At 37.9% G+C, this 26,675-nt stretch overlaps 1 protein-coding gene across 1 annotated transcript in view; it reads right to left on the bottom strand.

Annotated features, from left to right (window-relative positions):
- The window catches only part of FBXL7 (F-box and leucine rich repeat protein 7), a gene marked incomplete at its 3' end in the record, with an annotated part of 182,769 nt that overhangs the window by 123,283 nt on the left and 32,811 nt on the right, over positions 1–26,675 (bottom strand). The window contains exon 2 of the mRNA XM_080338608.1: positions 14,928–15,017. Within this exon, the coding sequence (XP_080194734.1) occupies positions 14,928–15,017 (90 nt within the window). The remainder of the gene's footprint in view (positions 1–14,927; positions 15,018–26,675) is intronic.

Genomic DNA, 26,675 nt, shown 5'->3' with positions numbered 1-26,675 from the left:
ATCATTTCAGCCTGGCCAGCATATTCAGGAAAACAAGAAGGTGGCATTGAGGGCAGCTTCATCTCACATTCAGAAAGTGGAACACTGGCATAGGAATAAGGAATGGTAAGACATCTCCAGGAGGTGAACTTAAGAAGGATGGGGTCCAATATTATCTGTGTGATGAAGGGAACAGAGTGGCCAGCAAAACAAGCTCTACTCATGACAAAGAAGTAGGTAGCAGGCATATAGGTCTTTAAGCCCATGGCCTTTCCATCATCCAGCAGCTTTCTAGGATATAATTTACTGGTGTCTTCCAAAGCTCACTAGAGTAATGGTAAAACCAGGGTACTGCAAAGAGGTATTGCTGCGACAGGAAAGCAGACAGAAATAAAATTATTCTGCTGGACTGACTTGCATGTTCAAGCATCATGCTAGATTAAAGAAAATATATTAAGTATTTTCCATTAGCATTTTCAACAAGAGAAGTAGGAATTAAACTCTGAACTGTGTCTCTTCCATTGTGAACTTCAGTTAAACATGACAAATTTCAGTCTCAACTTCTTCATGAAGGACAACTGATGGAATAAAAGTTAGCAGAATAGCATATTACACAGACTATGTGTATAATATTCTATGTAATTATTGAATCATTTTATTATTCTAATACTGAAGCAGTAATGTTCTGTGCACAACAGAAAGTGCTTTCTTTTTAGTTCATTCATGCCATTTTTCATAGGTGAAATGCATTTGCTCAGCTGAGTTCAGTGGTACATACTTAACATCACAAGCTCCAACCAGTGTATGAAGGAAGCCACGGTTGCCTGGAACAAAACAATACAACCATCCTGACAACAGACCTTGTTTAAGGGTAGCCCAGCACAGAAGGACGCTTCAGTAAGTATAAACTCGAAAGTATCCAACATCAGAAGCTTTTATTGCTTCAGTAGTGTACTAGTCTTCTAATATTTCCAGATTTCCTCCCACTTAAAATAGACAATAATAAAACAGACCTCTATATTAGTTTATCAAGATTATGTTGTTGCTTCCAACAGAAGCTTCCTGTGAAGGGACACTAAAGCTGGAATGCACAGCACATCACAGAAGCTTTACTTTCAACTTATGGTTTGCTACCTTTGCTATATTTTGTCATTACTGCTTCCTTTGACCAGTGTAAATTCTGCACCTTTAGTTTCAGTAATCCCTTCCTTCCCAAAACCAAATTCAATTTGGTATTTCCGCAATAGGGAACCAAACTAACTTGTGGTAGAAATGACAACACAAATCCTAGTCCATTCAGACTCAGTCACTAGCTCAACACCAGAGCTAGTTATGACTATTCTACCCAAATCCCAAAATTAGACACAAAGGAATGGGAGTTATCAGATTCAGTACCACAGTCAAAAGTTCAACCTTAAAAAGAAAAGGGGGGGGGGGGGGGGGAGAGGGGGGAAAAAGTCATTAAAATCAGTGCTTAAGTTTCCCACACAGGATTTCACCCAGGTCTAAGATACAACATGCAAGAGCCAAACACCGAAAATAAGAGCATGTATTTCAACACCTATATATAATTCTTTTTTTTTTTAAACCTTTGCCATTGAGTGATTCATGGTTTGAATACTTGTAGCTGAAGACTATCATACTCTGGATGTGTAAGACAATTTACAAGATGGTGTGACACAGTTAAACAACTGGCTTTCCCTGGCCTTGTTTTCAGCCTACAAATCTTCCCTTGAGGAAAAAGAAGAAAAGCTGTTGTTTTTTTTTTTTTTTCCCTACTGCTTCTAGATGTTTAAATGACAACAGCTCTGACCAGGATACCTGAAGCTTCAAAAGCTTCAAGTAATCTGTACATCTGCATTAAGATGAATCATCATAAATACAATTGACTTGGTGAGCAAAGGCTTCATGTTACACTTTGAGTTCTGCATATGATGCCCCGACAGGGCATTTTGACCTGAGCAAGTCATTCACAGACCACAACAAAACTGCATCAGAAGTGAAAAGATTACTATCCAAAGAGAAACAGGTTTTTTGCAGGTGATATTTGAGCCACATTACACACAGTCAAAGTCAGGACAGAATTGATGTTTAATTTTCAAGAAGGAACCAAGGTAACAAAAAATTTCCAGCTTTTCCAATGAGTGAACATACACACTGCAAACTACTGGAATTCCTTGTGTAAAGAGCTGAGGACTAGTAACATGTTTTCGCTTGAGCATCCTCCCACACCAAGGTTTGTGAAAATTCCAATAGCTGCACAGATGGGAAGAGCTGAAGCTCATCCAAATCTCGAATTTTGTTTCCTGTACACAAGCAAATGAATGCAAATACAAACAAATAAAACACTCAACATACAAATAGCACCTAAAATACACATTTTTTTCACTGTAGGGGAATGTGTCAGAACATAAATGGAGAGCAGTATCACTGACAGCACTCCGTTTCAAGCCAAAGATGACCTTGGTCCTGAGGTTAAAAGGAGCTGACAAACATGCCTCAGATTTTCACTCATGTTTCAGCTATTTTCTTTTCATAGAGGTTTTAATAGTTTATTAATGGCTCTAGGGATATTATTTTTCTATATCCCTTTAACAAAAGAATAACTTTTTGATGAGTTATTTCATGACAGTAACAACTTAAGATGATAGGTGGATTTTCAAATCTGCAAGTTGCCTGTTACAGTGCAAATGAGTTCTTTCAAGAACAGCTCAAGCCGTCAGATGCATCAGCTTTTAAGGAAACTTCTTGATGGGATATATCTGCAAGGTTCCACAACTTAGTCAAATGTTCACTGAATTCTTTCAAGGCTTTGAAAAAATATGGATTTTGCCAGGACTTGAAATTATTAAGTGACACTTACTTTTGGATTTCAACAAGAATAAAACCGTAATTTAACTCAGGATAATAAGCAACCTTTTGGGACTGATATGCAAACTACTTTTGGAACCACAATCCCAATTTCAAGATTAAAAACAGTAAATTTCACACAGAGTTTGAGTTATCTTTTAGATTAGGGAAGCCTATCTGTTTACCAAAGTAACGTGATACATGAGTTTTCCCAGCAGCCACCAGATTCCAGAGATTCACCATGACTGCACATACTGTAACTAAACCATCCACTACAAAATTCTTGTTTCTCTGCCCTGAACTGGATAACCATTCAGACAAAAAAAGTCACAATTTCTATGAAGGAGCCCAAAGGAAACACTTTATCCTTTCAGCAAAATCTGAGTCTGCTACATTTATAAGCATAATATATCATATTGAGCAATAGATAGTAGGGTACAAAGGTTTGGTCACTCATACTTCTTAACTTTTTAATGATTTTGCAGCTAATATTGTCTGTTTTTCAGTTTCTTTCAGTTTCAGTTTTATTCCTTTATTTCTTTCACCTAACTAGTTTAGTTATGTTTTCATTATTCTTCTCTCATAAATATCATGGGATATTAGATATTTAAACATGGTTGCTTTAATTTAGAACCCACAAATCTTAGATAGCAACAAATTCATGGCATATCGTTCTTCTTTGCTTATCTTAATAGACGACACACAAGAGAAGAGATCTTTCTGGGATAAATAAGGAGTGGCTCTCATATGTTCCAGTTTCTACAAAATTAGCAGGTACAAAATTTAAGCAGCATAAAAAACCCTTAAAACTCTGAATCAAAGCATGAATGAAGGATAACAAGTTAAATTAATAATTTGGACATTAATTTCTCACCAAATTCAAAAGGATACCCATGTATTTCCGCCTTTAGGCATCTGTCCAAATCAGAACTGGAATAAATACAAGTCAGGACATGAGATAAATTACATCACTTCCGAGCCTTGTTTTTTCAGTTCACATCAGCAGTTGTCTGCTGTCTAATTCAAAGTGGACATCTATGGATAATCATGATGTTTTCTCATGACGGAATCTCATGTTTGCTTTTAAAGCCTTCCAGTCTTCTCCATAAGAGCAATATTTTAAAAGACTAGCAACATCACAGTAACACAGAAAATATCAGGTGGGGGTGAGTGTTTCCTGTGTGTTTTGGGTTTCTTTTTTTGGCCATACAGAGATGCACATTCTAAACAAAAATAATTTATGAAAGTAAAAGGATATGAAAGCATTAACACATTAAGCTGAGAAAACACTAATTCTCCTTCATCCAAAAGAGATATTTAATATGTTTGGTAAAATATGAACGCTGTGGCTGAATGGTAGTGCTGTTATTTTGATTCAGATATGATTTCATTGGGGATGACCTTCTCAGCATACTCCAACAAAATATTCAGATTTCATTAAATGCTGTGGGAGCTTGTCTTCCTTAGTTAGACACTGACAGAAGTGATTGGTACTAAATATTGAAGGATTCCAGCAGATTAATCATTTATCAAGTGCCACATCAGCAGAAAGAAAAAGAAGTATTCCTCAATAATTTTTTCCCCAAAATATTTCTGTCATGTAGTCTCACGAATTGACAGCACCAACTGACGCCTACTGATGGCAGTTCTTTTTGCTGGGAGCAACCAAAGCAGATTCAGAACATTGCAAATTTTAGCCAAATCCAGCATAATCTCCCATTAAGACCAGGGACATCAGCTTCTTGATCAGCTTCACATGCTTAACGCTGTAAAAGCCTTCCAAATACACATGTTAAGCTGGACAGAAAATTTGTAGTACAACTGAACATGAGGTACAAGGGCATTAAAAAAAACTTGAGATAGTTAACTCTACTGGAATAGCAAAGAGAAAAAACTCACAGCTAAAATTAGATTGGATTGAAATTTTACAGCAGATTACAAAAAGTTACTAAACTCTTGTTTCAAAAGCAAAAGAATGGGTCAAAGGGCAAGATGATTTCAGAAACAGAGTTCAAGCTAATGGTTTATCTCAGCCCACAATAAAGAAGGACCAAGTAAACAGAGTCTCCCAAGTCAGAGCCCACTGAAGATGATCCAATTATGATTTTATCATTTAGACCACACTTGTTTCTGTTCTACAATGAAACTACTATAAAAGTCCTTTGTGCCAAGTTAACAACTGCTCTGCACAGTTTCTGAGGTTTCAGGTGCTGCACAAAGGTTTTATTGCTCAAATGGAAGCTAAAGATCTACAAATGTTTATCTTGCCAGGGAGATGTGATGGGAGAAGGGAGGAAAAAAAAAAAAAAATCTATATTAACATATGTCTACATGAACATATAAATATCTTCAGATTAATAAAATCACAAACTTTAAAGTTGGAAAGAATTTGTTCCTACTACCTACATCCTTGAGATCTTTCAGCATTAATGTTTGTCTTTCAGAAATTCCCACCTCTCACTATTTACCTATCATCAACAAGTAAAAGACTTCCCACAAAGAATGGATACCTGAAAGTGCTGTAAAATTTCACTCTCTTGGATATACAAGATAGAAATGGACTTCATGTTAGAGAAAAACAAAAGCATGATAGATTAGATTAGGTTCTGGTGCAAACTGAAATGTCACTATTATGAGGCTGATAATTTACAATTAAGATTTATGATATAGCCAAGTCATTGCAAGCAACGTAACAGGTTACAGTCATCCAGTGAAGCTATCAAACTTCTTCCCACTCATGCATTCACATCTATAAGGCAACATAAACACATCACAGGTAGGCTACAGGCCCATGAAAAGTCTCTGTACTTCATTTTGTTGGAGGGTAACTCAAACTAGCTGTTCTGAATTAATTACCAGATCTTACAAGTATTTACAATGCATCTCTAAAGATATTCTGCCCACCTTCTGGCAAGACTGCATTACTCATAAGAGGCCGGAGTAGAAATCTTCTAGCTCAGTACAGCTGATAAGCTGTTATGGGTGCTTATTTTCTTGTATCAGAAAAAAAAAAAAAACCCATTGAAACAGCGATTATGATGTCAGGCTCGAGAAATACAGACTCCCAATCCACCATCACAGTTCAAGATGAAAACTAGTCTTAAATATGAAAGGAAATATCACAATGGACAGTTGCTAAACAGACAAAACACATATGTTCAAATGTGGCTACTGGAATAGGTAGACAGCTAACCACCAGATTATACTCACGCTCATAACTTTTGCTTATACTTCCAACCTAATCTACTCTAACTGCTTAAACCAATGATGATCCATCAGTCACAATTAACAAGAATTACCATTATCCCTTCTTGAATTGCCATTTTTGTCAGCCAATCTCAGCACATACTTCTCAATGGAAATCTGAAGAATGTTGGCACAAAGAAGGTGATGCCAAACTTCAGTAGCTTGAGAAAAACACAGTAGCAGGCAATGTGGTACAATAGCCAGAACAGAAGAACAGCGTGAACCAGCAACTCTAAAAATATATTTCTCAAGCATGCTGCTAGTTTTGGCACTGTTGGCAGCATCATTCTTAAAAATTATAGAGTAATTTAACAAGGTGATATTAAAAGATAAGATATAGGAAAACAAGACAGGATGTTTAGTGTAATATATTTAAACTACAACATTTTAACAGAGATCGTCAAATTAAAGGCAAAAACTTGCAGTTCCAATTTTGTTTCACTGTTTTGATCAAGTACTAGGATTAATCTGGAGGAAATTGCTGGTGTCAGTTCATAAATTCTTGAAAAATGGATAAGCCCAACATATTTAAACACACATTATCAGGTTGCATATATTCTTCAAGCAATTTTAGGGCACAGTCCAGCGTTCAAGAAAGATGTTTTTTAGAATAGCAAATGCTAGGCAATCGCCAGATACTTTAAGATGACTCTTCACTTTTCAGGGAAGGAAAATACTGCAAATGGCTAGCATTGGCAATAACAGAAAAAGAAAAATTTAATGGCAGAACCTCAGTGTGATAACAGTATTGAAGTAGTTTGGTGCAACATTTTACAGAAAGAATTACACCTGGGATCTTGGATTCCTTAAAATCAGATTTACAAGTAATTGAAGAAACCGTAATCACTCCTACCAAGCAGCATACCCTACTTTGGAAAAGGTAATACCACTTTTTAAAATTGGGACCATTTCTCTTTAACTATACTGTAAGCGCGTTTACTCTGGTAGGTCTCACGTTTCAGGCAGCAGATCAAGTAAGACTTCAGTTTTATGTACCTTTCCAATTTGTTCCCAGTATTGTTTGGGCAAGTCTTAAACATTTGGCTATAGCATTTCAGCACAAATTAGTCAGAATAACATAAGGTTTCAATTTGCAGCTTTAACCTTTCCAATGTCCCAACTACTTTTGCCTTGTATTTGAACTCTGATTTAAATGCCAATTGCAGTGGTATTGTTATAATTAGCAGAACAGCTTTGCAGGAACACTGCCTATTAGATAGCAAAAGCATAACAAGATGCAGTTAAACACAAAAAATAGCGCTTAAGAACAGCCTCTATACTACTTTGTACCTCTACATACTGCTCAAGGTGATTATATTTGCGTATGCATTCAGATATGTTGGATAAAGGAATTTAAATAGTGAGCTCTGTTTATTCTGCCAAAGTGTTTATAGTACTGGATTTATTAACTGTCACACCTCCCAGCCCCCTCCTATTCTTCCCCAGTTTTTTGGCTTCAAATGACTCTGTTTTGGCACATTGAGCAATGCAGCATTTCACTTTTCTAGAACACTCCACTGCTAGAAAAGTAACACAAAACCCTAGGAATCTTACCTGGTCGCCAGTTTCACTACCAACTCAAAACAGCCACAGTTCACTCAAAGCCAACTGTACCTCAGCCCAGTTCCAAGTAAGCAGGGGCAAGTTCAAGCATTCATATCAAATTTAGACTCCGTATGGTGCACAGAAAGCCTGCTTAACCAAGAGCCCAGGCTCCCAGTAAGAGACACTACAAAGACATGAAGATGGAGATAAACAGGGAAAGAACTGCGAATTGGGAATTATGTAACTGCTTGCATGCATCCAGAAAGAACATGCATATATTTTCATTTCTGATACTGGGTTGCTAAGCTTCCAATGTTAAAGCAAAAATGAAAAGAAAGATACTAAAGAACTGAAGTGGGAAAAGATTTCTTAACAGGTCTCAGACATAAGAAGGGATCAAAGGAGCTCCTTCTGCCCACAGAATCATCAAGAAAAAGCAGGCAGAAAGCCACCTTTCTTCAGCAACAGTCCTTTGTCAGAACACTTCATTAGCTCAGTGTCCTGCAAGGATGCACAAACCACTCAAAAGCTTCAATGTAACTAGAGTATATTGAACATAGCTACCTTCCTTTTTATATGAAATGTAATCTACAGAAGGTTTACCTATTTGCAGACTGGCTCTCTGAGGTTTTTTTGTCTCCCTCCCTCTGAAATAAGATGAACATTGCACACACCTGAATCTCAGCCTGGGCTGGTTTGCCATCAGGAACCATTTTAAATATAAAATCATTCAGTAGCAAAGGACCTGTTCTGTTTTTCCACATTTTTTGTACTGTACATCATCATGCACAACACAAGGATCCCTCCTCTTAAATTCACTGAATAAATTAAGAATTACTCAGAGACCCAAAAGACATACAGCCTTTTAAAAGAATGTGATTATGAAGCCAAGAGAAATTAACAGTATGACATCCTCCTGGAAAATATCCTATAATGTGTACTTTGTTCCCTTGCTTGTAAGGTGAAATGAAAGGCATACAACCCAAATAAATCTTTATGTTCCAGAAATCTCACTTAATGTATTCCCACGTAGGGCAGTGCTAAATGTTTTCTGATACAGAGCTCACATTTTTCCAGAAAATAAATTTTTCTATATAAAAAGCCAAGATATCACTAATTTTTTGTACCTTTGTGTATGAAAGCCAGGGACAAAAAAGTCTATCACTTGTAGGCCTAGAAAATAAGACTGCAAAACAACTGCTTTGAGAGATTTCACATATTGATAAAGGTCAAGCTGTCTTTCCATAGTTCATAAAAATGTTTCAAAAGTAGTTGCTTGTTCCATTATTCAGTGTAGCCTTCTAAAATGTCTTTAATATCTTAAGCGTCAAAGAAAGAATCATGTGGCTGAACACTCACTATTCCTACTTTTATCAATTAGATACTATTTACACATTAATTCACTTATAGTTGGTAGAAAAAAAAATGATACAGTAGTAGTAGTAGCCAAATTCCAGTGGTTTTGAAAGTCACATGGAAGTTATTTTCTTAAGAAATTATTAGAATAGTACAGCAAGTGCATGAAGAAGTTCTGCAATTATTACATGATTAGAGCCTAACTCTTCTTAGAAAAGCTTACCCAACTCTGCTTTTTTCCATGTAAAACTGGATATCAATACAGCTTCAGTTACTTGAGTAGCTGTTATTTCTCTAAAGAGTGAATACCTGTACTTCTATATTCAGAACAGGAGAAGTCCTACTGAGCACTCCCAAATTCATAAAACTTGCCAGCAGCTATAACTCTTAGCTCCAGCTGCATTTTGTTTGGTTGGCTAGAGTTTTGTTGGTGTATGTTTGGTTTGTTGTTGGTTTTAATTATTATTGTTTGGGTTTTGTTTGTCTGATTTGGTTCTGGGGGTGGTGCTGCTTTTTTTGGGGGCGGTTGGGAAGGGCATTGCCTGTTTTTTGGTGGGTTTGGTGGTTGGTTTTTTTTGGTTGCATTGTTTTTCTTTGGTGTTTTGTGGTTTGGGGTTTTGTTGTCAATGTTTAGGGTTTGTTTGTGGTGGTTTATTATTATTATTATTATTATTCCCACGCCCCAAGGACTTCATCAGAATGGAAACCAGTACTGGGAGAAGGCCAGTTCCTCATTCACAGCCATCCTTTTCTTTAGAACTTAGCACGTGATGGGGAAAGATGATGGACAGCAGAAATCCCATACAATAGACCAGCACTCACTAATGTACCATTCACTTCAAGAAGCTTCAGGGGCAGGGATCCACCATCAAAGGATGCTGAGAACCACAGCAACACAGTGTGATCAGCCTTAGCCAGGTATCACCTTGCACAGGGTACAAAGTAACACTCTTACATGAGTAATTAAAGCATTACATATTTGCAAAATGCTACATGTTAACACAGTTGCCCTAAACATGATTTAATGGAGGGAATGGTTCCTAACAAGCATAATTATTTCAGCCAGGCTACAGAGCTTGCTTCTCCCAGAATCATTTAGCTTGGAAAAGACCCTTAAGATTGAGTCCATTCATTAACCAAACTCTACCAAGTCCACCAGAACCACTAAAAAGCCCAAATAAAACAGAAAGGAGTATACGACTATGAGAACGGGGGACTTTTCTAGTAGATAGGTAAACTTCAGAACAAATACCTCTCTTCTGTTGAGATGCACACAGGTACTGCCAAAACAAATGCATTTGATCTCCATGCTAAACATATATCACAGCGCTAATGGGTGAAAATCCATCTTCTCTTAATTCATCTGTTTTCCAACCAGTCTCTTAAAAGTATATGTAAGGTACATGAACATCATATGATATGAGGAAGCCAGACTAGAATTCTCAGAGTACTGCAGAAGGAAAAACAAATGAACAAAAAAGTTAAACACCTACTTTTTGAAGGTCCCTGAAAGTCAACATCACTAAAAGCAGATATAATTTACTTCTGCAGAACACAGCAACTGACTTCACTGTGTTTCCACAAAATTCCAAATATAAACATTTAACAGGATATATTCAGAGATATTTTGCACTGACCCCCTCCGCTCTGTTTTGCTTCAGGCATAATCCTTCAGTTTGATTTTATAGAAACTGAGAAATAAACTAGAACTTGTACATGGAGCTTATACAAGAGTTCTCCATTTAAAGCTGCCTCTGGATTATCACTTAACAACCATATACATGAAGTGCAAACTGTGCTGATTTTTTTTATTTGAAGAACAGTCAAGTTAATATGAAGCATCCAGCCTGGACATAACATTCTACACTCTGCAGGTAAGTGTTTAAGAAGGCTCCCTGATCAAGGTAAGCCCATACAAAAACATTCAGTCTAATCTTCTAAATCAAGTTCTAGACAATAATATTCCAGCTGAGACTGTGTCTAGCAAATTGCATTTAAATGTCCCACAAAAATCCATTTAGTCTTTCACTTGCCAGAAGACCAGTGGGTGGTAGCAAAAACTCATGTGTTCTCCAGTTTCTAACTGTAGTTGATTGATGGGGTAAAGAATCACAAACAATATCTGAGACTGGAAAAGAAGTAAAAGGTAGTATATATTCAAAGCTAAAGAAAATTGTATCCTTATTAGAGAAGACAGTGTGGAGGCATCTGTGCATGCACTTCCCCAGTCTACCATGCTTCATTCTGTGCCAAGCCATAGCCAAACAAACAGTCCCTACAGCATGCTCTGATTTACAGAGAGGACCAGACCTGTATTTTTTTGCCACCTGCCCCTCACTGAAGTGCAGAAAGTGAAAATCACAACAAGAGAGACTAGACTTCAGTTTCTGTACCAGTAGAGCCTCACCTTTGCATCCCCCTTAAGTGCATCACTAACATCTCAAGTTTGAATTTAGGAAGTTGCATGGTCTGCCAGTTATTATGTACATTCGTTTACACAACAGAAACAGGGTAGTAGTCACCTCTCCAATGCATCACTGAGCAAAGTTGGTTTGGGTAAGGACACTAATACATTCTGTCTGTTCGTCACTGGTAGAGGATGTGCAGTTCACCCAGGCACATTTAATAGTGTGCCAGGCATTCTGGCTCTTTGAAACGTAAGATCTCCTTCTACAAGTCTACAGATCCTCATAATCTACAATGTGAGGGAAAGTACTGTATTTTTCCCATAACTGCATCTCCCATTCCCATCAAGAGATTTGACTGATGTTGCCTTGACAGCATATCTAGGACTGGAACACCATATAAGTCATTTTAAACTGCTTGTTACCCGTTTCTTGTACCCATCCCATAAAGACACATGACGGCACTGAAACCTGAGAAACATAATGGTTGCAGGAGACAAGATGAAGAGTGTGGTTCACTTGATTGTTCAAACTGACAGCAAGATAATACCTGCTGTCAGATACTTCCTTGGATGGTTTGATCTTTCAAGCAAGAGTCCTGCCTGACACCTTACTGCAGTCCTTGGGAATCCATACCTTTCTAAGAAGTACTTTACAGGACCGCTTCTCTGCTGTAGAGTACCACAGAGCTTGATTGAATCAGCCCCACAGATTTCCTTTCTAGTTGTTTCAAGGCATTTCATTGATTCACCTTCAACAAGTGTGTCAACTGTCTTACAGAACCAGAAGAGAAGACATGCTGTGCAGAACTGGAAAGAATTAGGTGTGTTTGCAAAGCTGAAAAGTGGAAGCTGTGAAAGGCCTTCAGCCTCAAACACAAAATGTACACTCTCCACAGAGCTGGGCACTCAGGAATTCAGCTACCAAGAGAAATGCAAGGGGTGCAAAGAAGCCATCGGCAACTCGTTCAGTTGAGATCATTTCACATGCCAATGAAGGTGAAAAATTCACCTGCAATGTTTCATAGTCCTTCCCACTCCACACCTAGTATACATACATCTCAGCACACACAACATGTGGCTGATTCATAGGACAGCTTACAGTGATAGGAATTTACAGTACAGGGCTAAAGCAAAGGGCAGGATTAGAGCTTTCTCTCCCTGTGATAAACCAACCTCATGGTGAAGAGCAAGACACATTTACCAGTCTCTGGGGCAGGCAAGTACTGCTGTATCATGGCAAGCAAATACTAGAGCATAGAGTGCTATAAAGGTAAATTTAACTAACAGTTATACAATGTTATGTAAGCATCCCAGTGAAAAGACATAACTGACACTGCCTATACAGCGTCTAACACAATCAGGCTCCTGTTCTTAGCTGGTCCCAAGACACTACTCCTTAACTGAACAGCATAAAAACATTGAGTCTTGTAAGCATAGAACTCCACTCATCTTGGAGAAGGTATGAACATTTCCATTCAGCTGAATCCTCCGACAGCATAAGTCTACTGTACATTGGGAAGAGAGGCACCATTAGTAAAAAATCCAGATCCACACCAGTTAATAAATGTGCCTTCCAGTAACAGCACTGGTTTCAACAGTCTCTGTTTTTCGCCCATGTCTCTGCTCTCACTTGCCTTCATGCAAGTGTTATGCTCCCTGGTCACAACATTCAAAATATCTGACAGACTATACAGCAATCCACATTAAGGGAACTTATATTAAACCAATCCACATTAGTAACTCCTCAGCAGAAAAACTTGGTAGGAAAGTAGTAGTAGCACAGGCTGAGGAAGAGACTATTTCTGTGTTGGCAAAGTGTTTATCAAATCACACTTTGAGGGCACAGAAAAACTAGGCTCACATCTGAAATTGTCTCCAAGTATAAAATACACAACTCCACTGCTCTGAACTCTTTATAAAACTGCATGAGAACACATAAAAACATATAATTACTACAGCATCTGCTGGCCTGCATTTAAGGCTCCCTCACCAATGAATTAATCAGCTGCAAAACAGTGGTGAAGATTTCAGGGTTAACATTGGTATTCACTGGCTCTACAATGGGCTAGATTAAGAACATAAATCTTAGAGATTAGCAAAGGATCTTTTTGCATTATCTGATTTGAAAATAAGGAAAAAACATGCTTTACTGACTGAAGGAAACCAGAAATTTAAAGCAATTGTTAAGTTCTGACTTCAGAGTTTCCACTATTCCTTTGCGGTTTCTTTTCTTTTTTCCTGGCTGTCATATAGAGAAGTTAAAATGCTTTTATACATTTCCTAACTTTCGTGTTTTGGCAATTCACCTTCTTCAGGTACCTCAAAACTTTTTAATCTAAGGCTTACAGAAACATGAATTCTACTATTCAACTTGAATTTATTAACCACTTATTCATTTATTGTTAAATGTATTGTCCAGACTAAAAAGCAGAGATTCTAAACCAGTATCTCTCATGACTCACAGGTGCCAGATCTTCATTCTTAATATGGGATTATGCATGCCTAACAACAATATCTTGTGATTTCTATGGTCATTTATTACTTACATGAACTGTTTTTACTTTATAGATTCTACAGTCATAGTCAGACTTGCCAAGCTAGAACTATTCAAAGTCCATGATTTCTTTTAACCATAAGAAATAAAGCCAGACTTGTAAGTCAGAGCTTGTGACTTAATTTGTAATGCCAGAAGTATAAGAAATCAGAATTATTATTTGGTGATTACTAAATACAACCAACTTATTATGACATAGTTGACCAGAAGTACTAGTTAAGGCACATAAATTTATCATTTAAAGATCCTTTCAGCTTATATCATTACATATAGATTCAATGATTTCCTCTCAGCCTTTGAAGACACTCTTATAAAAACTAGGGAAAATAAACTTTCATTTAACAGAGTACACCTACTCACATATAAGACGGCAGCAGGAAAGGATCAGCATTTCTCTGTTCATAGGCCAGTTAGTACAGCTTTGTATTAATACTGACACATAAGACAGCCTCTTTTGCCAGACATTAAAAACCTACTCCCAGATGATCACATACTCCAGTAACTCTAGGTGAGGTGTGTTGAACTAATTAAATCCTTGTCAGCTCTTCATGGCCATAGCTACATTTTTGAAAACTTGGCACAAATGACTCATATTTTCATAGTGTTTATAGTACAAAAATAAGAGGCCAAGATTGAACGCAGAATGTATGCCAAAAAGCTTCCATTAAGTATATTCTTCAAAAATAAGATCAAAATTGGACCACATGAAATCTTAAGTAAAAAGCCTTTGTTGAAAAAGTAACATGCAAAATTACTCAAAATTCTCTACACTTTTCTTCTGCAGAAGCATCTTAAATACTTTGTCACAAGCTTAAATCAGACTACAGCAGGAAGAAGTGAAAACTGTATGCAGGAAGAACTGTTTTTTAATTACTCCAATACACCAATGATACTGTATGCAGAAGGAATGAAGAGAAGGAGTTCTTTTTCTGAAAATTGCTAGGATTATGCTGGAGGGCCTGACCTGGGTAATGAGTACCAGCTGCCTACCTTCACTGGTAGCTGCATTCTTCTGGGCTTTGGTGGGTGTGTGATCTGTACTTGAACTCACGTCGGATGAGATGCTTGAGCTGCCTTTGCCTGCAAAGGGAGAAAGAGGTGGAGAGGGTGGGAGAGAGAGAGAACAAATATGAGTATCAACAGCAAAATACAAAGACCTTCCATATCAGAACCTGGCATGATTACAGGAAACTAAGCTTGAAGGAGCTGATGTGCATTTTGTACACACTGGAATAGGAGTTAACTATATTATAACTTACAGCATGTGCACCTTTACATGTACTAAGGTTGCAGACAATCTCCCATGTTACAGGGACTCTCATTATGTATTTTCAAAAATCTGTTGTGAAAGAAAAGTTTGTGATTAACAACATTAAAAGAACTTTCATGATCGGTGTTCTCATTCAAACACTCCTAAGAGAAATCAGGACATATGGACACTGACCCTCATCAGCATGAAGAGTTAAATTCAAAATGAGTTAAATGAGTTCAGATTTCTGGTTTATGTGTTCATATTATGTATTCAAGTCACTTGGTCACGTGAAAATGAACGCAAGGTATCTGCTGTTTCCTCCTACACCATGCTCACTGCTTGATGTAATACAGTAACTTAACTAACTTCTACAGTTGCTGTTCTTCATCTTTCATTTTTTAAAGGTAAATCAGAACCAATGGATTATTCTTCTCTTTCTTTCTTTCTTAAGACTTCTTCCTGCATTTCCAACATCAATGCTGTCAGACCTATAAGCAGGATGTCAAGGGAGTGGAGCATCTCCCTTATGAAGAAAGACTGAGGGAGTTGGGTCTCTTTAGTTTGGAGGAGACTGAGAAGTCACCTCATTAATGTTTATAAATATACAAAGGGTGAGTGTCAGGAGGATGGAGCCAGGCTCTTCTCGGTGACAAACAATAGTAGGACGAGGGGTAATGGGTTTAAGCTGGAACATAAGAGGTTCCACCTAAACTTGAGAAGAAACTTCTCAGTGAGGGTAACAGAGCACTGGAGCAGGCTGCCCAGGGAGGTTGTAGAGTCTCCTACTCTGGAGACATTCAAAACCCTTCTGGACACGTTCTTGTGTAGCCTCATCTAGGTGTTCTTGCTCCAGCAGGGGGATTGGACTAGATGATCTTTCGAGGTCCCTTCCAGTCCCTGACATTCTACGATTCTATGACACCAGGTGCAAGTTACCAACAGATCAAAACCAAATATACAAAGAAAATAATTAACTGAGATAGATACCAAAGAGCAGAAGGGGCTAAAATAAAATTGTCTTTTTATTTACCTATGAGGATCTAAGAATGAGTCACTCTTGTTCCCTTCACTAACTCCACTCAGCCTCAGCACCTACTTAACAGGGAATACATTCTGTTCTACAGCAGGAACCAGACCAACTACCCAATCAACTATACATGAGATAATTCTAGAGAGAGGAAAGGTAACTAATACTGCTACATTTTAAGAAGTTATCTATACCCGCAAACACTACATCAATGAAGCCTTTAAGAGCTGCATTGTTTTTTTGGACCAAAACTATGCTGTATGCAGAAAGCTAGCTGACACCATGTTTCTGTCACTTGAACAAACCTATAATCATAGGAATGTTAGCAAGAAACTTTTCTGATCTGTTATTTCAATCAAGAATTCCTTGGGGTTCTGGGTTACAGTATGCCTGGCTTTCATAACATTTAGATGTAAGGAGGAGGTCTGCTTTTCTAAAGGTGCCACAACAGAACAAGGATTTAAGTTTTAATGGGAAACGACTGGAGAATGTGCAAACGTAGGTTGCTTCACAACCAAGGTACTGCCACTTAATCCGTCAGCCAGCCCTAGAGAATCGTTCTCCATGTAAAGTTGCTTAAGTTAACATGCTTAGATTTGAGAGAGGATTGTGGAGTGAAAGGATATTAAAAAGACCAGAAGGAAATAAAAAATAAATGGCTAAGGGTAGTAGCTCGGTGGAATGAAGAGGAAAATAAAAAGTATGTTTTCAGTGATTCACTAACTGCTTTTTACATTCTTCTAAGAAGTTAAGCAAACCCAAGAAGCAGTGCCTCTAGAATATCACTTTGATTGCTCTCAAGCTGACAAGAGATGGAGTAATGGACTGTGGTCTTCATAGAAACAGCTGCACCAAAATACCTCTCCAGCTAAGGCAACTAGGGTTGTGGTAGAAGAATGGCAGATGCAAAAAGAGAAGGATAAATGTAAAATACTCTTTCCCAGGAAGAGGCCAGATAATGTGAAACACCTGCAATAGTGGATAAACCAATCATTAACAGCAAGAAAGGTACTTAGATAGTATTGCCACTACCAGCAACTCCTTATGTACCAAGCACTGCAACTGCAGAGTCAGGAAATAAGCTTCCAAAGCATGTCAGCACCCCTTAACAGATTAATAGAAAGAAAAAACAAACAAACAAACAAAACCCAAAATCAAAAAGACTGGAAAATAATATTTCCTCAAAGCAAATAAACAGAATTTCCTCTTAATTAAAATAAAAAAGGGGGAAGTGGTAAAAGGAAGTCAGTGATACCAAATAATAGCAGAGTTGCTTGCTGGTCATCTGTAGCATAGGTTGTTCTCACAAAGTGAATGCTTCCTGAAGCTACAGAGCTCCTCCATTATTTCTATTTACACCACATACCAGCAAGCCTCCAAGAACACAACAAATATTTTACCCACTGCAGAATGCTGATCGCTAGTACGTCCGATAGCAACATATTATTTACAGTTGTACACTTCTGTAGACACTGAAATATCAGCTACAGGTCCAGATATTTACCATTTAAATCTACTTGAACTTTAAAACAGTTTAATTCCTTGTGAAAAGTTAAAACTAGAAATTAAGAAAAAAAATACATAGTGATTACTGCATTGGTTGGATACCAGCTCTTCCTGCAATTATACTTTTAATATTTTTATGGTACTGTTAGTCTTCTCTTACTGTATACAGCCCCAAAACAACCCTTCTTCCTCACTGTCTAATCTGAAATTCTTCCTGGAAGGCAGGCTCTTCTCATTGGTTCTCAGTGACAGGAGAAGAGGCAATGGGCACAAATCAAAATATAAGAAATTAAATTTAAACATAAGACTTAGTTATTTATTTATTTAATTTACTATGATGATGGTCAAACACTAGAACAGGTTTGCACAGAGAGGCTGCGGAGTCTCCATCTTTGGCGATACTCAAAGCCCAAACAGACGTGGCCATGAGCAGCCTGTTTTAGTTGACCCTGCTTTGAACACTCAGGTGGAATCAAACAACTCAGGGGTGCCTTCCCACTTCAACAATTCCATAACTTATAATTGGATACCTCTGTGAGAACGGCGCTTTGTAGACCAGTAAGCTGTGGTAATCATCCTGTGATTTCAGCACTTTTATGAAAATTTCTTATACATATGACTTTCCAACTGACTACACCACGTTTTACCACACCTCCATTTTTTACCCTTAATAGAAAAGTACTAGATCTTACTACAGAGCTTACTATCAACTTATATATCAAACAAATATCTACCCTAAACAGCTGCAAAAATAGCTCCCAAAGATGTTGCCTTTTTTTTCCACAGACAGCTTATCTCAATTAAGCTCTTCAACAAAGATCTGCAGACATCTGCACCAGTAATGAATAACAGCAAAAGCAGTAGCCATCTTCTATGTGCCTTAACATTAAGTGAAACGCCCAAAACAAAACAGAAATGAAAGAAAGTAGGCCTGTCATCCAAGGTTCATTCTCTGAAAATCACATCAAGAAGAGTCTGTAACAACAGGGAACTTTTCACTGGAAATGTTTTAAGCAGAAGTTCCATGTTAGAGGAGACACCCTCTAGTCCTCAGGTCAGAAAACAGCAGACCTGATAGAGAAGCCTTTTGCTATGCCATATTTGATGTCCACATACTACTTTCAGGAAGATTGTTGCAAGGCAAAGAAAAGAGGCAAATTATGATTTAGTATATGGGACTGGTGCTATCAAACATTCAGGAAGTGGCATGAATTCCCATGCCTCTCACATTCACCTGAACTCATTTGAGGCAGGGTTCTTCTGCAGTGCTTTTTCTCAGGGCATTATCTGCCTGATATGCCATGTAAGTTCCAAGACTGCTGATTTCCCTAATGCCGTAGGAAAACTTGAAGTGTGGCATAAAAGCTGGTCTTCAGAGATCAGTTCATCTCTTCAATTTAAGAAGTACACTGAGAAAGTCATAGCAAGTAAATATAACCTGACAGGGGTTCTAATACAACAACTAGAATGACCAGAGGGCAATATTGCCAAGACTACAGAAGTAATGACTGTATTTGATTCTCCGCTTAAACAAATGAAAGGCCTCCCAAATGTTTCCCTAGCATGACTTGCAGTTGTCTAGAGTTTGCTTCATACATTCAATGTTGTTTTTTTTTTATTTCAAAGCCAGAAGTTGCATTCCAAAATAAAATGCACTGTGGTAGTAGGTAGATACAGTAGAACAAAACAATTTTCCCACAATACAACATAATCCACACCAGGAGTGAAGGTTGCATGGACTTAACCACACCTGCAAAGCATCACACCACTACACATTTGTAATTCAAATCATGTCTCAGACCTGCTTCTGAAGAAGCAAGTGTATGGATTTTTTTTTTTTTCCATATACTAGTGCCAACGTCCTACAATAGCCACCGGAACAAGATTCCGGCCATCTAACCTAGTATGCTATTTCCTACACATTTTATTTTGATCCTGCTGGAAAGAAAATTAGAGTAAGGAAAGCATGTAACAGATACTTCCCCTGAACACTGGCTCTACCTCCAGCTCTATGTAGCTCAAGGATTTTTTTTAGTTAGATATCTTTGTATTCAATAGCCCTATAGCCCTATTAAATCTACTTGGTCTCTTTTTGAGTCATGACTATTAAAATAAAGTATTCCATTTACCTTTTATCACAAATAGCTATTTTGAATAAAACATTAGGTTTGTTTGTTTTATAAAAGCATTTGCATCTTCAGTTTTGTTATCAGAACAGAATAAATACATATAAAAGAGATGCTATGGACTATCCAATGAAACAATACTAGAAGGTTGTGCATGGAACTGGGTAGTCTTACTCCATATTTTGATATTGCTGAAAAAAAAAAAAAAAAAAAAAGCAATAGCTTTTCCCTGATACTTATATAGCAAGTTACAATATTTTTTTTTTTTTTCCAAAAGCATATTTCTTAGAACTCTAAATTCCTCTGTCAGTGTATTCCAAGCTGTTTAAAAACTTGCTGGACAGACGTAAGACTAAACACACACAAGGCATCTCAGCCAAATGGAAGCATTCGATAAACACTATAAAGTAGGGGTATCAAACTCATTTTCACCAGTGGCCACATGAGCCTCGTGGTTGCCTTCAAAGGGCCAAACACACTTTTGGGACTGTATAAATGTAACTACTTCAGTGAAAATGAGTTTGACACCCCTACTACAAAGTAAACAGCATAAACTGGTGAAAAGCAAACCTTGGATTCTGCCAGTTACACTGCTGAAAAGTGTCAAAGACATCACAAGTCAGTCAAGACAGAAACAATGCAATTTCAACTTACCCAGGGAAGCACAGCCTCTATCTGCCCAAGACTGAAAAACTACTTGGGCACATATGCAAGACCTGCCTATTACAGACAGTGCTTCTGATTGCATGACTGTCACCTTTTCTGTTTAATTTTGCTATTTTCACAGAATCACAGAATGTTAGGGATTGGAAGGGACCTCGAAAGATCATCTAGTCCAATCCCCCTGCCGGAGCAGGAACACCTAGATGAGGTTACACAGGAAGGTGTCCAGGCAGGTTTTGAACATCTCCAGAGTAGGAGACTCCACAACCTCCCTGAGCAGCCTGTTCCAGTGCTCTGTCACCCTCACTGAGATGAAGTTTCTTCTCAAATTTAAGCGGAATCTCTTGTGTTCCAGTTTGAACCCATTACCCCTTGGTCCTATCATTGGTTGTCACCTGGCTCCATCGTCATGACACTCACCCTTTATATATTTGTAAACATTAATGATGTGACCCCTCAGTCTCCTCTTCTCCAAGCTAAAGAGACCCAGCTCCCTCAGCCTTTCCTCATAAGGGAAATGCTCCACTCTCTTGATCATCTTAGCTGCCCTGTGTTGGACTCTCTCCAGCAGTTCTCTGTCCTTCTTGAACTGAGGGGCCCAGAACTGGACACAATATTCAGATGTGGTCTCACCATGGCAGAGTAGAGGGGAAGGAGAACCTCTCTTGACCTACTAACCAACCCCCTTCTAATACACCTCATTGTTACTGCACATCCAACCAGCATAAACAGAGGATGTGTGAATTATGTGTTATACAAGGCATAAGATACATGAGATTCAGTGACTCGTGATAGATGAAGGTGTGTCCCGGCAGCAAGTCCCTTTCACTCTGCCCTGTAATAGTTCTATTATGGTTTTTTGTAGGACATTTGCTCCTGGATTTTGATGTAGGGGGTGGCTGTGCTGTATTATACATGCCCTTCTAAGATCTCGTACAAACAGACTGACTTCACATATGCCATCCTGGAAAATAACAGCAGTATTACTCTTGACATCAAGTTCTAATCTGATGGCACCAGACTTCAGCAGGCAGTGACAGTTACCTCAGGAGTTAAATGGACAGAAGGACCAAGTCCACCGCCATGCCAAAGCTAAACATTAAACAAAATGCCAAAACAAAAAACCAAAACACAACTCAGGAAAAAGAAAGAGCAAAAAAACAGTGAAGTCCAGAATATGAGCCATTAATCTTTTTAACTGTCCAAAAGGATTATATTGCAATGGCTTTCATGTAAAGAAGTCTGAAAAGGCCGTTTACTTGAGCCATCAATTCTTATACAAATGACATTAGTAAAATTCAGCTTCTCAACATGAAAGGGCATATGCATAGGGCTTTTCTACCAGATGATCATTACTTTCTCTTTTATATTGTCAGACAAGAATTTTTTTAATCAAATATATGCCAACTACATCAAGAAGAGATCCAGGAAAAAAAAAAAAATAGCTAATTCAAACCTCAAGGCATCAGAGATCATGCAAAAGGAAAGAAAAATCTCTTTTCCTTCTCTTGTATGAACAACAGACATTATGCTGGTCCAAGTCTCCAAAACCTCAAATGTATCTCTTTACAGCCTGCACCTCCAGAGACCCCAGACTCTGAGTGTGTTTCTAAGTATCCTCATGGAAATCAGCAGCCCACTGCAATACTTCAGCTTTGAGGATATACAGCGTCCTTTGAATATGCAATATATCAGTTCATTTATCCAAAGCAAAAGCAAAGTTGGACTACACACTTTAGGCAATCATTCTCCTTGGACTTTACAGTTCTACCAATGGAAATTATGAGTCATAAAACTGGTTTCCATTTATTAACTCCTAAAAGCTGAGCAAACTACCACCAGTTTAACATAAAAGTTCCCCACCTACAAGCACTGCCACTTATTGAACTCCTTTCAAGATGGATTATACGTCAATTTGCAAATCCACTGTGTCCTTCTGCCCTAGAATCTTAGGAGTAGGGTCCTCAAGTGATTTTCCTTCAAACCAAGTCAAAACATGTGACAACATAACACACACAGGCTACAAATTTCATTGTACCCAACACATTAATCAGGATGCAATAAAACAAACAGTAATCCACACAAACTCCAACCCTGAGGAAAAGAAATAAACTGAGTGTTTCACAGGAAGCATACTGAAGATTGGAGAGTTTGCAGATAAGTAGTGGCACTGGCACTTTGGGACAATATTTCTTAAAACTTTCAAGTATACAATCTCTATAAGCATTTTTACTTTAAACAAAATATATATATATATATATATATATATATATATATTTGTTTTTAAATCATAACTCAAATCTTCCAGGATTACTTAATTTGGCTGTGAAATTTGGGTGCAGGTGCCAAGGCAGGAGTGCCGGGTTGGCCCCTGTGAAGAGCGGCCTGGGCTGCCCTGTGCTTGTTCCAGCCGGTCCCAGCACAAGGCACAGCTGAGCCCCTCCAGCCACAGGCAGGCACCTCAGAGTAGCACAGCCTTGAGATACAGCACCCTAATATTGCCTTTTTTACACAACAAGATCCAATAAGCCACATGCAAAGTGTAGCTGCAATACCAAAGGGCAATGAGGGTTGGTTTAATTCTGATGTAAATAATTTGACTGCAGAAGTTCTGCAGCAATGGTTTACCCACTATACTGTGAAATGCTTGAAAAACTTACATAAAAATGCATTTGTGGGACTGAATTTTTCGGAACTGTTTAGCAGAATTATGTTTATTGCTAGCAAGGTAAGCTTATTTAGAAAGGCTGGATTAAAAATGTAAAACTTGAGTAAGATTCTTCATAGTCACAGATTGTGCCATACTGAAGGCAGATTTGATGTACTGGGTTTGTAGCTGTGACATCTTTAGCTTGCTTCTTGGTGACAAATAATTCACTATGACTTCAGAATGGTTAAAGACTTCATTAAGTCTTCAAGCAGACTCATCTAATAATAAAAAATGGGCAGAGCACATATTTTAGTGTTCTCAAGTAACCTGTCTCACTCCCTTGCCTCCCACATGTAACAGCTGATGATACCGATCCCTTTTCTAGATAGTTTTACACTCACAGATGAGGCCTTTTCACCAACAACACTAAAAGAGATTACTAAAGTCATCATCATTTTTGAAGATAGTACATCTCTGCTTATGAAAAAAGCATTTCACAATACAGAGTGACGAACTGCACACACTACTGATAAGTTTATGAAGAAGTAATAATGTATCATAAACTACTCTGATACAAGGCCTCTCTTTGCAGCCTACTAAGCAGCCTGCACAGCAGAAGGCAATGCTAATTTGCAGCCAAATTTTGCACCCATCCCAAATGTTAAGCTCTACGTTTCAAACACCCACAAACAATTTCAAAAGCCCATGAACAATTTAGTCTAGGAGGTAAATATTATTTCAGTAATGCTGCCTGAAAAGAACGGAAGGGCATTCCTTATTTGACCTCAAAGTGAGAAAACAAGATGAGAAGTCTGTAACATCCTCTTTTTATTACCTTACAAGACTAGCATTTCTCATGACTGAGTCTTAAAATACTATCTTTCACTGAAATGGCTTAACCTGTACTCCAAAAAGCAGTTCTTACTCTGTACCTTTCTACTTTGCTGCAGAAACAGGGAAATAAAACCTTGCCTTTCCCACTAACCACAGAATTTTCTTAGAAACTGTTTCATTCATTCAATATTGGTCTTTTCATTACAAATTATCTTCCAATCACCAACATGTTTTAAGAGGGTTATTTACTGAAGATATGTTATTCTAAAGTTTGGTTAGAAACAACAACTTCCTTAGTATATACTACCTAACCTTAACTCTACTGTTTAATCCTACAGCTGAAAATAATTATTAAACCAACACAAGAAATTACCCAACAGAATTGAGTCAGAACAAAACAAAATCCTTTTTTTTTGGCTTTATACTATCTCTGAGAATGCATTCTTAACATGACTCATTTGCAGAGCACCACCTGGGAGAGGTGGATAAGTAAAGGCAAATTTTCCAACTTACCAATATAAGCACAGCAGCAGTACAGACCATGAAGGCAATTGAATATGACATGGAAGTCAATGTCATACTCAATTTACAATTGAGTCAATTGTCTCAATTGAAGTCTATCCCAATTCAAGTTTAGATTTTTGTAGAAGACTTTTCACCCAAATCGGAGCTTCTGCATGTGCTTGAGTCAGATAATAGACCTCTAAATCTTCTCACATGGTATCGGTATTGCCACAGCCTACATTGGGTGCTATTATCTGAAATCTAACAAAGTTTGGGTACCACAATGAAAACACATAGAAGTTCTGCTAAAGGTGTTTTACTTTCCTGGTCTGATACTAAATGGGCACAATAAGGTATAGCATAGATTGCAGATCTGCTTAGAAAGAGTCATTCCCTTTTCCTCTATCTCAGTCCTGAGCTGGATCTGCAAACTAAACAGATTCTTCCTATAACTGCATGACTGTTAAATCAGATACAGTGGAAGCAGAAAGAACCCACAGCTGCAGCAGTGCTGGGGGAGCGGCTCTTTTGGTGTAGTACAATAGTAACACCACAATAACCAACCGCACATTAGCCCCCAAATTTTCAGTTTGAAAGTCAAAAGCTGGTTAAGTAAATCTCAAGAGTAATGAGGTGAGGAAGTGAAATGCCTTTATCAAGACAAAGTACTCTGGTATCAATGTATGCCATGAACAGTAATGCAGAAATCTTTCACATGAAAATACAGATCCGAAAGCCTAAGACAACTTTAAGTAAAGAAGAACAAAGGAATCTGACAGCTAAGGAAAAACAGACAAGGATCACTTTACTCCTTTAGATAAACACAGTCACTTCCAGCTTTTCTTCACTGGTGGATACAGGGAGGGAAAGAAGGGGAAGGGGAAGTGGCTGACTCAAGGACGTAAGTAAAAAGAGGCTGAAAAATTGTGGAATATGAAAACTAAATAAAACAGATTTGTGAAAAAGACATACAATGAAGTGGTATCTTAAAGGCAATTAAAAAGAGACACTCTGCACACTTGAGAAATAGGTCTGTTTTTTCTGTTGACCATCAAGTTTGGAGAGGTCACAAGCCACACACTAGCAGGTTCAGAAGCCAAACTTGTCAGTACACATAACCGAAATAAAAGTAACTAAGAGTATGAAAGAAGCTGTGCTCACAAAACAAAATGGAATCGAACTAAGGCTTCACAATGTATATTTGACAATCAGCTTTGAATTTCACAACATTCAAAGAAAAAGGAGGAAGAAACCTGAAGAACCTCTTACTTTGTACTAACCACAGAATGTCTGGCTATGTTGGCAAGCAAAAGAAGAAAAAAAAATAAAACAACAAAACCACAACACAAAAAACACACACACACCCCAGTACCTGCCTGATTTTTTTTTTTTTTAATTTTATTTTAGCACAGTTTTATCAGATCACTTATTACAACAGAAATATTTCAATTATTCCCACTGAAAACTCAGTACTTTCAATTGCATAACTTAATCATCTTCTGGTCTTAGCTCCATATGGAGACTGCGCACCACTACAATTTGCTGCTGCAATCACTGCCTGAACACTGGGAAGATTTGCTTAATTCAAAACAACAGAGGCTCAGCTGCTCCCAGAATACAAGCAGGATAGTAATTCTCCATAGAAACAATGTGGCCTTCAGTGCCAATTCAGCATTTTTGTTTCATCTGTAGCATTATCCATATTTCAGCTGTCTTCCACATGAAGATTCCTTTCAGAGAACATGGAAACATGGCATGGAACCTCTCAGATGAGTTAAATATATACGCATTGGCCACAAGACATTAGAATTTCCTCATCTGTTTTAAGCATAGCATATTCCGAGGTATCCCAATAGACTAGCAAAAAAGACAAAGGACACTTTTTAGCTTGCTCTGCGACCTACACTGGAGCACTGTTATTTATAACCCATACAGATATTCAGTGTGGGAAGGATGCATTAAGGCAAAAATGAAGGTGGCTAATATCTAACCTGTTGATTAATCAGTAATTCCTTTGGAATTTCTTTTCTTTCTCACTCTTTAGAAGTATGTGTGCCACTGGCATAAAGACTGGTTATAGTTAGAGGATCAAAAAGAATCCCTTCTGAAGTATCTCTATGATGCTCAGAGTGAACTGAGTAATTCTGAAAGAATTTCAAAACGGCACTGCTTTCAA

Source organism: Nesoenas mayeri, assembly GCF_963082525.1.
Source record: "Nesoenas mayeri genome assembly, chromosome: 2".
In the NCBI taxonomy this organism is placed as follows: domain Eukaryota; kingdom Metazoa; phylum Chordata; class Aves; order Columbiformes; family Columbidae; genus Nesoenas; species Nesoenas mayeri.
This window is presented reverse-complemented; position numbering and strand designations above follow the sequence as displayed.